At 42.0% G+C, this 15,911-nt stretch overlaps 3 protein-coding genes across 5 annotated transcripts; 1 reads left to right on the top strand and 2 right to left on the bottom strand.

Annotated features, from left to right (window-relative positions):
- The first annotated feature begins 345 nt into the window (after window positions 1-345).
- On the top strand, window positions 346-3,399 carry lg12h6orf89 (linkage group 12 C6orf89 homolog). 2 transcript variants are annotated; one of them, XM_089010877.1, is made up of 8 exons: window positions 346-486; window positions 881-1,083; window positions 1,191-1,356; window positions 1,452-1,600; window positions 1,711-1,865; window positions 2,087-2,222; window positions 2,335-2,458; window positions 2,620-3,399. In XM_089010877.1, exons 2-8 carry the CDS (start codon window positions 895-897, stop codon window positions 2,700-2,702), a joined length of 1,002 nt encoding a protein of 333 aa, XP_088867003.1. In that variant the 5' UTR covers window positions 346-486; window positions 881-894; the 3' UTR covers window positions 2,703-3,399. The 2 variants fall into 2 exon arrangements, with proteins under 2 accessions (XP_088867003.1, XP_088867002.1); XM_089010876.1 differs by having other exon boundaries at window positions 876-1,083.
- Window positions 3,400-3,553: 154 nt separating this feature from the next.
- dram2b (DNA damage regulated autophagy modulator 2b) lies at window positions 3,554-7,995 on the bottom strand. Its single transcript, XM_089010878.1, has 8 exons — window positions 7,826-7,995; window positions 6,865-7,023; window positions 5,944-6,011; window positions 5,725-5,867; window positions 4,581-4,758; window positions 4,407-4,489; window positions 4,129-4,221; window positions 3,554-4,040 (listed from the first exon to the last, which is right to left on the bottom strand). The coding sequence occupies exons 2-8, from the start codon at window positions 6,993-6,995 to the stop codon at window positions 3,903-3,905; spliced, it is 834 nt and encodes a 277-aa protein (XP_088867004.1). The 5' UTR covers window positions 6,996-7,023; window positions 7,826-7,995; the 3' UTR covers window positions 3,554-3,902.
- Window positions 7,996-9,318: 1,323 nt separating this feature from the next.
- LOC148890654 (transmembrane protein 263) lies at window positions 9,319-14,669 on the bottom strand. Of its 2 annotated transcripts, XM_089011017.1 has the most exons (3): window positions 14,536-14,669; window positions 13,032-13,119; window positions 9,319-10,863 (listed from the first exon to the last, which is right to left on the bottom strand). In XM_089011017.1, the coding sequence occupies exons 1-3, from the start codon at window positions 14,542-14,544 to the stop codon at window positions 10,577-10,579; spliced, it is 384 nt and encodes a 127-aa protein (XP_088867143.1). In that variant the 5' UTR covers window positions 14,545-14,669; the 3' UTR covers window positions 9,319-10,576. The 2 variants fall into 2 exon arrangements, with proteins under 2 accessions (XP_088867143.1, XP_088867144.1); XM_089011018.1 differs by lacking the exon at window positions 14,536-14,669 and having other exon boundaries at window positions 13,032-13,125.
- Window positions 14,670-15,911: the final 1,242 nt, after the last annotated feature.

The raw sequence follows: 15,911 nt of genomic DNA, 5'->3' as shown, positions 1-15,911 counted from the left end.
CAAACAATTCAAAGCGGACATTACATCTTCATTGAACAGGAAGTTTCTTTCGGGTTATTTCCATATGGTAGCGGACGAGCAGAAATTCCCGCTTCAAAGGCGTTTTTATTTAGCTGATCGTTGTGGAATGCCGTTAACCCCTTTTTGTAGTGGTTAAAATAAAATTGAGTGTCCAATCAGACGTGTTTTAATATTCAATTGTTTTTAAATATTGTTCAAAAAGCAGCATTTACACAGTGGAAGTCAGTACCCCTTCTAACTCTTTCCATTAATGTTGTCGCTTCAGAGGCGGCCAGATGGGTGGCGCCAGCGAGCTCGTAGCGTTAAAACACTAAAGCGTAAAAGAAGAGCCAGTCTGCTGCAGGTGTTTATTAGAAGTAGCCATGTACCGAATATTACGGAAAAAACATCGATTACACTTTTATTAATTAAATACCGACAAGGGCGACTCCCCTCAAAGATCGAATCTGTTGTTTGACTTCAAGGGTGAGTGGATACGTTTCGTGTCACGTGAACGAAGCGACGCAAGGACATTCCTAACCAACTAGCGTACCAAGTCACCACAGGCTAGCCTCAACTGCTCGTTCGAAAGTACAAACACGGAGAGTAAAAATAGGATGTCAGGTTGTGCGTGCCAAGATATAAGACCATGTTTTAATATCGCTACCCCAAAATTGTGTTTGTTGTCTTATTACATTTCATGGCGTCATTTATAGCTACACTGTAGTCTTCAGATTCAGTAAATATTACATGTGGCTGGTTATTCGACAAGTGTATCTGTACTTTCACTTTCTGCTGGAAGAAAGATTTGAATTGTCAAAACAGTAAAAGAGAATTTTATAATGCATAAATCCGTCGCCTGTGTTTGCTCCAAGCAAAGCCGCCTCCGTCGCCATGGGAACGACGATGAGCGAGCCGTGCATCTACGACAAGCTCTCCGAGAGCATCGACATCCTGCGCCAATCGGGGTACCGCTACGGGATGTCCGAGCGGGAGATCGAGCGCTTCATCAAGCGAATGCTGGAGACCAACGAACCTCGACGTGAACCCCCGCAGTTCCCCATCCTCAGGGCCACCGTCAAAGTATTTTATTTTGTTAATTCAATGAAATTCTCACATGATTTACTCACGTTTCAATAGCTTTGTTACACCAAAATGCTGCAAAAGTGTGTTTTGTGGTTTTTGTGCAGTTGCTTCTTGCACTGGGCTTTCTGCTTCTGGCAGCGCTGGCGTTCAGTTACCCGCAAAGTGAGCCAGAATCGGGCACCAGTCACCCAGGATCTTGCAACTGGTTGTCGCCGTTCAGCCATGTGCGGCTACTTGCGCTGCCTATCGCCAAGAAGTACAATCTGCAAGGTAAACACACACACATACTGTGACATCTGACCAATCTTCTAATTGATTTGGCCATAGATTGAGTTCTTTTGCGATTCTTTTGGACACACGCGCAGGCTTCCATGAGTGGTGGAATTTAGACTTGCTTAGACAGAATCTGGTCAACTGTTCGGGTTGCGCCGAGATATCCTCGGTTGTCGAGGTGCCGGAGAGCCTCCGTGGTACTGTCACGCTGCGTCGTGGACCCCAACTTGTCCTGTTAAAGGTAAAATAAATACATTGATCTTGAGGTAGAATGGTTGGGTATCTTGTGGGATGGCTCTGTGTGTCCCAAAATGAATTTTCCACACTGCTTTAAAAAAAAAAAAAAAACAGGGTGGCGAGTCGCTAAGCATCGAGCGACGACAGCTGGAGGAGCTCTACTTGTCACACTCCACTTCCATGTCCGTCTTGCTGGAAGATGACGACAGCGGTGACCACAACCCTGATACCGGCCTCCCGCAAGGGCCCGCCAATTTCACCCTACTATGGTAGAATACACGCATGTACATATACAGTCACACTCCAAGCATATGGCAGATAAACAGTCAACAATATTTTTTTTTGTTAGTAATCATGTGGTTTGTGATTGGTTGTATTGTGGACGTCACAGCGCCTCGTCTTGCTTCATTTTAGCAGCGCGCCAATTCATTTTCAGGATCCAATTTTTTTATTTCGGTGTGCTTTCTGGCTTTGGCGGTTGTGTTAACAGGAGGTTCAGCTCAGCAACGAGGGAGAAAATGTTAAGGTGGCTCTTTCCCAAGGCAGAACTCTGCCCCCTGTTGGACAGTGCTGGCACTGTCTTACAACGCTGCCTGGTCACGCACAACACAGACACCCACAAGCAGGTCAGTCCCGAATAAAATTGCATCACCAATTGATTTTTTTTTCTAGTGGAATATTTATCGTATGTGTGTGTGTGTGTGTGTGTGTGTGTGTGTGTGTGTGTGTGTGTATCAGGCTGTAGGGGTGTTGGGCTGGCTAGTGGTGGGCGAAGGGCTTCCCGCAGTGCGAGTTGTTCCCATTCCGCGATGCCAGAAACACTGCAGTTCCTTCAACCTTTGGCTCAACCCCGGAGACATGGGTAATGCAAACATGGCAACTGTAACGCCTTTTGTGTTATCAATAAAAAAAAGTGACACAAAAATAATACTATTAACTCTGAATATTCCTCTCCCGCCGTCACGCGATTGAAATAAGTGACGAGGCAGACATCTCACTCGTTGTCCCTTTTGCGGTGTGCAGTGTACGCCGATCCTCGCTATTGGCAGATGGCGCTCTTTCCGGGAAAAGGACAGAATATCGTGTGCGATGGATCTTCATTTTAGCGCTTGGGATGGCGGATGTCCTAACATGCTGTGGAGGTGTCGCCTGTCTTTCTGCTGACGCAGACGTGGCGAGACAAAGTAGGACATGACAAGCCCTGCGTGCCCCCCAAAAAAGTGATGCTAAGGTCAACAATCAAGTGTTGTGAAAAGGTCCCGGAAGACTCACCTTCATCTTTTGTGTCACCTCCTAGGACCTGCTTACAAATTTTTAATTTTGCACAAAAGATGAATAGCTGCTTCTCTTGTTTCTTATTTATTGCCATTACTGGATGTATGCGAGGCACACACACGCACATTATGTCCTTTCATGCCTGCTGAAATTTTGTCGTTTGCAACAAGTTGGGACCAAAAACATGGATGCAAGATGAATTAAAAATATGAATATACATTGAAAATTGTGCTTTAATTGCTGACAACAAAAAAACGCCTGTTTGTATTTGAAAACAAAATCATGTATAACATGAAATCATGAGCATTCAAAAAATAGTGGGTGATCTTTAGTTCATTTGTTAGAAATAATTTTATTTTCATACCCCATGAGAAAAGACGTGTAGTGATTTTAGTTACAATGAATTTCATTTTAAATCAACTACTGGAACTTGGAACACAAGTATTTTTTATTTTCTTAAAAATTAAGTTGTCTCCAAGTATCATGTATTTGTTTACATTGGAACAAAGAAAAAAAATCTGCAAGTAACCATTGCCCATCGTCGCCAATTTATGCCCTCCCCTAAAAAAAATGCAGCCAAGAAAATATGCAAATAATCCAGACATCCACTGTATTCGTTATCATACATTTGAATTATAAACGAAGAATAGAACCAAATTTAACATTTCCTTCCCATTCTCAAACCAAAACTCGTGTAACATCAGCAACTCACACAAGACCCATAACAGGTTACATTTTTCTCTGACAAAAGAGAAGCTAAAATTAATCAGAGCGACAAAAGACGGTTCCCAACTGGTTCCAAGGGGTGAGTAGTCTATTTTATTTTAGTCTATTTCCATTTCTTCCAATGATCTACGTGTGTAAAGTGAAGAAGGCTTCATTGACTTTGCCATTCTTGTGAGGACGCCGCGCTGCAACTAGTGCTCTCAAGCATTTTTTGGTCAAGAGTAGCTAAGTAAGAAAAGGCACGGAAAGTGAAAGGTGCTTGTAAAAACTTGTGTTGGATTTTTGTTTTTTGGTACTTGTCGGGGTCACGTGGCTCCCGCCAGTAGCGGTGACGACTCGGAGGCTTCGGGTTTGTCGGGAATATTGGCGGCGGCGAAGGTCCCGGGAAGCCAGTCGTACAAGTGGTCGCAGTGCAACACCACTTCGGCTCGGAGTTTAATTTTCTTAAAGGGATACGCGTAAAGGTCAGCACAATAGTGTTGGTGAGGAAATGCCTGGGGGAGGAGGGGTGTTGGGGGTGAGATTGAGTACCTGAAAGTCTTGTATGTATGTCAGGAAGAAGCTGATGAAGGACAATGCCAGGGACCACTCGCATGTCGTGCTGAAGATATGAGCCGTGTAGCCCTGGAGAAAAAATAATCATAAAAATGTAAATTACAATTAAAAACCCAAAGTCCTGTAATAGTGTTGCCATCACAACAACAATTTACTTTTGATCAAATCAAGAGAAAAACTGATCAACAAGGCCAATATTATCAAGAAATCCAACCAGTCACCCATAGTGGATAAGTGGAACAAACACCACCCACCGTCTCTCCGGGCGACCAGTGCAGCTTGCGGGCGATGTCCACTCCGGGCAGGGTGTTGTACATAACGATGGACGACACAAACACTGAGATGCAGAGCTCAAGAAAAGAGACCCAACAATCGATCTGATTCCCCAACAGGCCAAAAGTGAACATTACTCCAAAGTTGGAGGATACTGGTGACGATGCTTGCCAAGGTCCACAGCGCCACAGCGAGGCGGATGTGAAAGAGCCTCCTGCTGTGAACACGAGGCTGCATGCGGTGCGACAGCAGCGTCTGCGCCAGGATGTACAGAGCGCCCACGCCCAATGTCATCACGGCGCCCAGGAGGTGAACCGAGAACAGCGTGGTCTTCTGCAATGGTGAAGACCGACAGGGCGAACATTGTGGCTACAAATTCTACATTTGCAGTCATTTTAATTGTAAAAAGCTGAACACCATTCAGGTTTTCCCAACTTAAAGGACAACCGACGCCTCCGAACAAGTTGTTTCCATAATTTGTCAAATCACTTCAAATGACTTTTACTGAGCGTATTTTACAAAGATTCCACCGCATATAGCGATATTTTACGTTTTAAGACTCACGCTGAATTGTCAGGAAGTCTTGTTTTTGAGTTGGTAACGATACCTACCGTGACGTCACGTCTGGAAAGTCACTGACCGAGAAAGTGACACACAATGCATTCTGGGTACTTTGTTTGGTCTGAAAACTTTGTGTTGATGGCGAAATTAGAAGGAAAACACATAAATAATGCGATGGTGAATCGTTGTGTGTTGCACCAAGACTACTATTTCAATCTAGTTGACACAAATTCCCAGCAGACAAATCAGCCCATTTCCAACGGAGCTCGGGCGCCATCTTGTGCATTTTCTGGGACGCTACATTGCAGTCCTGATGGCTCGAATTGATACGCAAGTACTTCTTTAATCGATTGCAAACATTTATGCTTTCCTCTTCTGAACTATTTGAATCATATTCATAACTGGATGAGTAACAAAAAAGCATCTTTTCCGAATCTGTAGCCATTGTTTTGATTCTCGAGCAAGGCAAGACGTCTGGGCGTGACGTCACGTATAAGGAGGCGGGACATTCTGAAACTGAAACTTTCTGAGGTCGTTTTGAAGTAGTTTTGGGACACGTTAAGTCGTTGTTATTGGTGTTTTGCATTGGACTGAAAATATCCGCCTGCGTGTTTTGGGTATTTTAGATGCTATAAAACGTTTTTCTGATGTCAGTTGTCCGCTTTCGAAATCATTTTCGAAAGACTTTTACACGCGGGATCACAATGAACTCGTAATGATGATGATGATGATGCTCACCTGAAAGTTAGCCACCACACACATGCCCGAAGAGCTGAGGAGGCCCAGCAGCAGCCCATAGCGGTTTAGTCTGTAGACGCATACGTCATCGCTGCTCGTAAGCGCCTCTACTTGTTTGTAGCGCACGTACACGGTAGCCATGCCTACACACACGCACAGGATATAACGGTGCCATTCACGTGAATGAAAATGACCCTTTGCGTGTTGTTTTTGCTGTACCTAAAATGGCTGAGATGTCCAGCATGATGCCAAACACGCACCTCTCTGGTGCCATCGCTCCCGTGTCGCTGAAAACAACAACAAAGAATTATGACATAGAAAATGAGATGTACACATAAGGATTACTAGTTCCAAGAACGAGGAAATTTGGAACATAGCATCTAATGTGGTTCCTCTATTTACAAGTCGAAACTTAACTCATTCACTGCCATTCCGGAATTTATTCAGGAATTATTCGGTCATTCCCGAATTTATTCGGGAATTGAAAAGCATGACATGGAGCGCCATTCCCGAATTTGTCCGGGTTTTGGTTTTTCTTGCGGGGGTGCCGATAAAGCGCTGGTCAGACCTCTGGCAATGTTTTCACCCTTCCACAAGGGGGCAATATTTGCCTTTTGTACAGTCGCCCCCACTTGCACCTCATATTACTGCAGACCACGGGTCTATAACATAGGAATTAACTCTCTTTCTTGCTGATAAAAGAAGAAAGTCTAAGGTTTCTAATGCCGCATTGAATGTTTATGTAGTCCTAAAACTCAATATTCTGTGTGTCCTGGAATCTCAGTAAAAATGACAAAGTGAATGAGTTAACAACAAAAAGCGGTTATCCGGAAACTTTGTTTGCATTAGGAATTGAAGTACAGGGCCAAACTAAACATAAAATGAAGAGAATTACACATTTAACCAATCCACATGAGAAATGAAGTGAAGAGCGGCAGTCCTAAACTAAATTCATTGTTGTTAACGAGCCGTCACTCGCCGCAATTTGGACAGGCTGCTGAAACGTATTTGTTGACAGGGGTTTGGGGGCTGTTAGCGGCCATGATGGCCAGGACCAGCACGGATACTCACCATCCGTTCAAGAAAATGTACATACAGTATTTTCCTGAAATTGTCAAGGCACCCCACCCTTGGGCGTACCTTATGTAGGGCACCAGAGGGTCTACGTGTCTTAGGATCACCGCCGCGACGTAGGTGAAGACAAACGTTGACGCCGTCCACACCACCAGAAGGGTGGGCAGGAAGCTGAGGCCCTGCTGGAACCACCACATGACTTCCTTTTTCACTCTTGACTGTGTCCTACCACAAAATGGACACGATATGACTATCACCCTGAAACAGACTTCACTGCTGCTGTCCTATGTTGAGTGAATAAAGTATTACTTAGATTAATCAATCATTTAACAACATTCTAATGCGAGAAAACAAACAGTAGGAGTATTAAAGATGACAGGTAGAATTTTTCAATTGATAGTGAGAAATTCAAATTCATTTACTTACATTAACTTTTTCAAGGATTGAAGAAACTACAGTCAACAGCCTATCATGTTTACATAGTTCATTAAATAATACATTGAAAAACAAGTTCCTTAATATTGTTCCTTAATGTTTTTATTTATTTTTGGAAACTGTGATACTGTTTGTTTCACTGGTGTGTTATTGCGAGGTTTGCTAAACTGAAAACAATTATGTTCAATTACAATTTCTCTAACAGTAGTAATGAGAGTTATGAGTATTACTGTACATTATTTTTGCTTTTTGAATGGTTGTCGAGGTCGTGTGCAACTGATTAAATACGTGACTAATTACTGGCCAGCATGTTTCCAAACTTTGTCATGAGACTTTCCTGAACCAAAATTCAGTCAGATGCGACACTTGAATAAAAACACCGAAAGTCTATTGGAAAAAATGGGAACGAGAAAGCCCACGCGCTCCGGGAAACATTTATTAACTACAAATCCGATTATCCTTCGCTCTTTCACGCTAACAGCTTGTTGTCGAGCTCAATGTCCAAACGATGCTTTTTATGCTTGTATTTGTTCTCACCCCCAGGCACATTATTCTGGTCCCATGGCAAACTAATACAGTAAACGACACTCACGTTACTCAAGGTAGTAGAATCCTCCACAGAAAACGGCGTCGAACGGCGTCGAACTTCGCGGATAGTTTGTTGAACACCGTTAATGTCAATTTAGATATGATATCGCCTTTTTCAGGCTGGTTAAAAAGTAAACGACTCAAGCGCCAGGAACGTAGCTGTCAATCATACGAATTTATTTTGTAGGTTTTACGCATGCGCAAAAACGTCAACGCGCGACCCAAACCGCGCATGCGCTAATCGGGCACACGGATACAGTACCTTTTTGGGAACAAATTACTATCCATACAGTATTTATTGGCGAACTTTGTTTATTGAACGTACTTTAAGGGAAAATGAAGAGTCAAAATATTGAGGTATACATAAGACAAATATGCACGTCTTATCTAACGACCAATAACAATATTTTAAAACAAAGACGAACAAATCGAGGATCGAGGGGAAAAAACAAATAAAGCCGGAAAACGGATATACAAAACGGATCTTCTGAACCATGCCCGGGTGGTTAAGAAACAAATAGACCAGTTCACAATCCAACCGGTTTCAAAGCCTTGTTTATCGGGTGCTTTATTGAAAGAATGAAAGCAGTCATAAAATCATGTTTTTCCCTCCAAGCATATTATAATAATAAATGTAATTTAGATATAACCAATAAACTATTCATTGAGAACCTTTTTTCATATTAATTTCAAAGACGCCAAACAGTGCATTCTTCCAAGCGATCATAACATTCCTTTCCAAATGTTAATGTGAATACAATCTCACAGCAAAACAAATGAACAGATGCCAAAGAAAGTGAACAGACGCTTCAAGGTGTTTTCATCACTTTGCTGCTGTGAAATGTAAATTTCTCCACTGTGAGACTAATAAAGGCATATCCAATCCAATCAATCCAATCCAATCCAATCCAATCTTTTTTAGGGAACAACAGCACAGAGCAATATGCAATATGTACGTCGAGATATTCGATATGTAATGAAAACATAGTCAATAGAATGACAAAATTACTGAAAGGCAATTGGCGAGTCCGGTGTGGACCCTTCTTCTTGTTTCAAGTCAGCTGGGACCAACTCCAGCTCATCCCAATGACAAATCGGGCAAAATGGACGATTCTATCTACTAAAATCCGCAAGGTAAAGCCCGTGAGTTTCCCTTTTAACCAATGAGGTGCAATTAAAGAGTTTGATGGTTCTCTTTATTTGTAAGTAGGTTCGTTGTCAAATCTCCCAGGCAGGTGACGCGCAGAGCTTGATCGTGGCGTGGAGTTGAGCAAGTCGTGCCATGATGTCCGTCCGACGCCCGGCGTGAGTCCGAGATGAGTCTGATATGATTCTGCCCCGTGGTTCGCCCAATCACTCTGTCCCGCGACAGCTCCTTTTATACCATTTTCAAGCGTGTGCTATGCGTCAGGGTGAGACGCACATCAAGGAGATCAAGGAATTGAAAGACATTAAAGCTGCGGTGCGCACCGGTGACGCTACACAATCAGTGAGACGTTTGCTGTATTATCCTTCCAAAACGTTTTATTGACATATTGAAAAGACATAATTCACGAGTTCCCCATGGGCAAAAAACTCCAGCTCACTTCCGGTAACGCGCTGGTACTTTGAAATGTTGCAGAAATGGTCAAGAGACGGCAGAGTCTGGGAAGGAGATTACACTTCAGCTTCTACTGACTGATCAGGCACTTTCTTAAAGATATAATGCAGGAAAAAACAGCATTTCAATAGGAAAAACAAAACTTCAAGAAAAGTCCCATTTTTTGTGAGTGCTCGGTTTTGTGTGGATTTTTTGTGTGGAAAACCCCAAGACAAACATGTACTGTAGAGTATTATGGCCCACATTGAAAACAATAATACTACCATGAGATAATAGGTGACATGTAAACAAGAACATGGTCATACTTTGTTTTGGACACATACAATAAAAATACATTTAAGATGTGTAATTTGACCATGTTGTTTTCAGGAAGTCAGTTTTTCAAGATTTTTTTGCATCAGCAGAATTTATTTGTCAAGAAAACTGTAGTATTCAAAATGTGTATACTTCTAGCAAATAAATATTTTTTTTTTCCTGTGGGAAAAATGACTGTCATGCCAGTTTTTTTTCTCCAGAGAAAATATCTAATTTGAGGGTGTTAAAAAAATCCAATTCAAAATATCCAAAATTGCCTTTTCAACATAGGCAAAGATCTAACTTTCTTTTTGTAAAATTATTTTTTTTACTTGAAAATAAGCAGAATTCTAAGAGGAAGACATTTTTCCCCAAAAACGCGAAAAAAATGCAACGTAACTCCCCCCTGAATTTTTTTAGGTGCAAAATACCTTTCACAAAATCAGATTTTTCCTACAGTTTTGTTCTTGCCAAAAAGTACGAGTGCATGAGAAAAAAAAACCTTGAAAACACGACTTTCCTCCCCTTTATTATCTTGCAAGTTAATGCCTATGTTGCAATTTTCATCCTCATCAGTGCGGCCTTAATACTCACTGGGAATAGTTACGCGAGCCTCCTCAGCATGAAATAGAGAATGCCTGTTGAAAGTGACAAAACCGTCAAATGTTGGATTGTGTGCGCAATTGTCAAGCACAGTCCGGATTGCGCGCACATAAAATTGATCAACGGCCACCTGCTTGAGGTTGCGTGGATTTCAGTCTGTGTAAGATGATGTTTTGTTTTCTCTTTGCGGGTATTGAACATTGGACACATCAAAACCACACCCGCCGGACCCTTTGTGAAAGTCTGAATGCTTGATTCTCACTCAGCCTTGTCCTTCCTCTTGGCGGTAAAGGGAACCTTGTTGACCACCGTGGAGCCCACCGAGGACACGCCGCCCGCCACGGCCGACACGCCGCCCTTCACCAGGCCCACGCCGGCGGCGGGAACGGCGCTGACCGCCGACTTAGTGATCTCCAAGCTCTTGCCGCCCACCCAGGCCACGCCGCCCACGGCTGCGCCCACCACACCTTTGGTGACGTTGAAGAGGCCGCCCGTCACTCGCCACACCATGCCGGGCTGCGCCGCCGTGTGATCCTTGGACGAGTCTGCCGGGACGCACAAAGTGAATAGATAAGGGGTTTAATGGTCGGATGGGGTGGGTGAAGGGGGGCAGTTCGAAAAAAAAATATCCACCACTGTTTGCTCTGTTGGACGACATACAAACTAGGCTGCTGGCTAAAGATTGTCAGTTAGAAAAAAGCAAGTTTCCTTCACAAAAGCCCAACTAGCACTGAACACTTTTTCAGATTCAGATGATGATTTAAAGGATAACCGACACCAAGTTGTGTCCATAATTTGTAAAATCACTTCTACTGAGCGTATTTGACAAAGATTCCACTGCAAATAGCTATATTTTACGTTTCAAGACTCGCACTGAATATTCAGGAAGTCTTGTTTTCGAGTTGATGTTGATCCCCTCAGTGACGTCACGTCTGGAACGCCCCTGACCGAAAAAGTGACACGCAATGCATTTTGGGTACTTTTTTTTCCTCTGAAAACAGCGTGTGTGTGAAAGCATCTTCTTCAAATCTGAACTCTCTGAAGCCATTGTTTTGATTCTGGAGCAAGGCAGTTTGTGAAGGAGTATCCCGGCGTGACGTTACGAACAAGGTGGCGGGGCTTTCTGAATTCCCCCCAGTTCCGAGCTCATTTTGTGGCAGTTTTGGGACACTTTAAGTCATTTTTATTGGTGTTTTGCATTTGACTAAAAATATCAGCCTGCGTATTTTGGGTATTTTAGATGCTATAAAACGTTTTTCTGATGTCAGTTAGGAAACAAAAAAATGGTGTCAGTTGTCCTTTAATACAACACAGTTACATAATATCTTCTAAGTTCGCTTATCCTTGCCCAAAGATGACCAATCAGAAGCGGCATGCCACTTGTAGACAGGTCATACTAACCAATAAGCTCCACGCTAGTTAAAAAAAAAAAAAAAACAGGGGCTAACACTTAGCGCTAAACGACCTTGCTCTGCGCATGTCAATGGGGTGCATTGGGGCTCCTCATAAGTTATTGATGATCACCTCCGCTGTAGCAAATAAGGTCCAATTCTAACAAGAAATGGCATCACTCATGGTGGACGAGAAGTCATCATGGAACACACTGAGCAAGACGTAAAATTGAGAAGCTAATGCTGAATGCTAATGTAAAATGCATAATTGTGAAAGAGCAGAATATGGGCTTAGGTGTACAGTACACTTTTCACAAAAATGGAAGTGCAGTTGTCGAATGAGAAAATAGAAGAACAACGCTCACTACACTCATAAAAACGCAAATGAATGCTGATTAATCAAATAATCGTTGCACCCTCCTAAATTGCTAAAATGCATCATTCGTCTTCGCGCCAATTTATTTGATGCCACTTTGAGTTCACTTTCATTGATATGATTCTCTACACGTCACACTTTAGGGAGCACCGCAACCCTGATGTGCCGCAAATAGAACGCCGAACAAACAAATTATAAACACACACACACACACACACAGAAAATAGCAGAGGGGCAACATACATACACATATTGCGCCATGTTCCCGAAGGTCATGCCAACATTTGGACACCCTCGAGGCCCGGGAGGAGGGATGCGGATGGTGTGTGTGTTTGTTTGTTTGTATGACTAGTCTTGTGAGGACCACTAATATTTTATACCATACGTAGTGAGGACATTTTTGACAAGTGAAGACCTTTTGGCCGGTCCTCACAGGTTTTTCATTCTACGGGCTTCTAGAGCGTCTATATATGCATCTGTTAAAGTTTCAGAAAGGTCCTCACAAATTCACCCAAAATAATTTTTTGGTGTGTATTTTCATTTCACTTGGATACACACACTTTTTACTCACTGTGCGTGGTTAATGACAGGAAAAACTTCATACCACAAAAAGTAAAATGATATTTTAACCAAATTCACTACAGGGGTGAGGACTTTGAATGTACCCATTCAGAAACCTCAATCCTGCTCTTATTTCAGTTTCAAGTCCACTTTTTATTTCTTTGTTTTTAAAGAAGTTGAAGTGGGAAATGGGGTGACATTTAGTGTAACACTAGTTCGTCTCCAAACGTATTAGCAACGGTGGTGCTCACTCCTTATCTGGAGTTATCCGGACCTCACAAAACCTTTGAAACAGGAATATGTGTGTGCGCGTGTGTGCACGTGGATGTGCATGTATGTTTGTGTGTTGGCGGTTAAAGGGAAAATGAAGTTTTCGGAAGCTTACCCTCTGCGGGCTCACTGCAGGTGGCCTCGTTTGGATCAGCGGCCATGGTGGTGCCAGGTTGGGGCTCCACATTCACATTATTCACATTCTGCATGAAAAAAAAATCATTTGAAGATCAATTTCCAAAAGCAAATGTTGACCATTTTGGAGGCTTGAACATGAAATATTCATTTTACACATTGTGCAACACTTGTGACATTTATGCACAATTGGGTCATGGTCTTATGACATTGGTGGATTTAGCCAATGTACCCAATCCATTGCATTCTGGGTAATGTAGTTTATCACAAAATCATGTTTCAGACCTTGAGACAAAATGTCTTTCATGGATTAAATTGGAAGATTAACGGCTTATTTTTTTCATCTAACTTTCACATTTTTGTCGATGTACCTTGAGAAGAATAATGTCAAAGTAACTTCACATAAAACCTGACATCATTTTATTGTCTTTCAAATGAGTGGAGTTACTTAACCGTGACTCTTGACTTACCAGTTACACTTCTATATTACTTTCAGATTTATATTTCATATAGTGAGACTTATGGCGAAGAGTAAAGTCGGCTTGCATGTAGCTTCATTTGATAGAGTGCATGTCATTTTCTTTTTTTTCTTATTCTAACTATTTAAGTGACCCGACAGCATCTCCGCAGGTGCCAGTCAACTCATTCATTTCCTTTAGAATCCATTACATTCGGGCTTATTTAACAAAGCGCCAAGTGAGTATTTATTAAACGACTACAAATCAACACTTGATCAATTAGATTGTATGTCATTTGGAGGTGATTAAAATGTAGCTGTTAGACAGCATTTAATAAAGCGCAGTACATCTTTCTGTGCTTTATACCCCTTCAATTTGATGGATAGATAGGTAGATTTAGATGGACATATGTAATCTTATCTATTTATCTGTTACAAGGTCTCCACCCGATCAAAAAATATTTTGCAGGAGCTTACTCAAGTGGGAGAGAGACAGTGAGAGTTTCCAATTCCTTTGATAGCATACAAGGGGATGTCACATTTAAATGTCAAAGTTAGAGAGAAAATAAAAATAATATTCGCCGCCTACGTCTGTGTATATTTTCAGTCATACAGGAGTGAACCATCAATGAAAAGGTTTCTTCCATCATTCGAAGCGTTTCGCTGACGAAGCACTTCGGATGAGGAGCGAAACGTCAGACACCTTGAAAGAAGTTCAGACGATGGCTGAAGAAACCTTTTCATCAATAGTCCCCGTTTAGCTCCTCTCTAAATAAGTACAAGATTTAGGGGCTTGAAAAATGAGACGGGAGAAAGAAAAACACTGGGGGGCCTTGGAAAAAAAACGGCCATTCGCCAATTGGAAAAAGAGCATTCATATAATACATGTTGAATACAGTTCCGATAAAACTATTGAAAACATTTGCAGTAAGTTTAAAAACTAAAATGGTGGTGGGGGAAGAAACTATGAAAATATACATTTGCTACTCTAAAGCCACATCAATATGGAGATTATGCACGTTTTTACCTTGACCATTGTGCTCGCGTCACACCTGGCGGACGAGAAACTTGACACTGTTTGTCTCTGCTCGTCTTTCGGCCGCCGACGACGAAGAGCCTTCGGGACGAATGACGAGCTCCAAGCGGGAAGAGCCTCACCGCGGTCGGCCTTCTTTGCACAGTTGATCGGGCCCCCTCGGAGCTCGTCAACGTGGCGGGGTTGCGTGTCTTGTCTCCCCGTAAATTCGCTTCGCTTGGCGTACAACGCCACGCACGCAAAAGCGTTCCTCAGTTGCTGCAGTTTCTTCTTCGTCGCTCCGTCTTGTCCTCGTCTTCTGCTCTTCTGCCGACGTGGCGCCGCGCAAATTTTTGCTCTAGGTCGCGCGCGCATGGACCGACCGACACAGACAGCACTTCCGGCTATATTCTTCACATTAAAAGACAGGCGTTCCCTCTTACAAAACAATGCGATACATATTGATTTATATAGCGCTATAACACGATAATCCCTCCTATGTGGCTTGTTCCTGAAAGCAACCCAAAAAACTATTTTCTATTTTTCGAAAATGAAATCAATAAAATATTGAAACTGTTTATAGTATATTTAAATTAAACGATTGAGAAATCGTCGTGTCGGATTTTTTTCCACAAAGTTATTTTATTGTGAAGACGGAAATGGCTCGAATGTGTTGTATCTTCATGGACGGAAGGATGTAACTTTTTACTCCGGATGCCGAAAGTGCGTGAGCGTGTACGTGCGCGTGAGACTGTTACCTGAATACTGGCAGCGAAGCCATAAAGGTGACGATGTACAGTATTTAAGGGTGTCAAAGGTCAAGCGCAACATGATGATGTTGGAAGCGACTCTGAATTAGTGATAGTAATTTCAGCTCTTTTTTGTGTGCAAATTTCCCCATTGTGGGACTATTAAAGGCTTTCTCATTTTAAAGAGCCCGTTCTTTTGGATCGGCTCACCAAAAATAACCCTCTTTCGGCTCCCAAATGGATCCTCAGTTTTTTTGTTGCTTAAATTAATTTACTTCCAAAAATAGTGCAAAATTATGTGTAAAGCGAGTTACTAATGTAAAAAAACATACAATGTATGATTTAACACATATATATGGCTCTATTTATATTCTTCTGAACACAAAACATGAAGTACTAAGATAAAATAAAGTACAAAAACAAAGACCCATCTCAAAACTAGGCCAACAAAAACTGCCAATATCTGTGTACAGTGTATATTCCTAGCTTTAAACTATTTACAGTAAAACAACATAAGTAAGATTTGATTACCACACAAATGATAAATTCAAATTTGTATACCAAAGAGAAAAAAGCAGTATCCATGACAAAGTTTCAGCTAGTCTTTAGCGAAGATTGGCATTATATATATATATATAT

The sequence above is a fragment of the Hippocampus bargibanti genome, linkage group LG12 (assembly GCF_051943395.1).
Source record: "Hippocampus bargibanti isolate YZ-2025 linkage group LG12, ASM5194339v1, whole genome shotgun sequence".
NCBI lineage: Eukaryota > Metazoa > Chordata > Actinopteri > Syngnathiformes > Syngnathidae > Hippocampus > Hippocampus bargibanti.
This window is presented reverse-complemented; position numbering and strand designations above follow the sequence as displayed.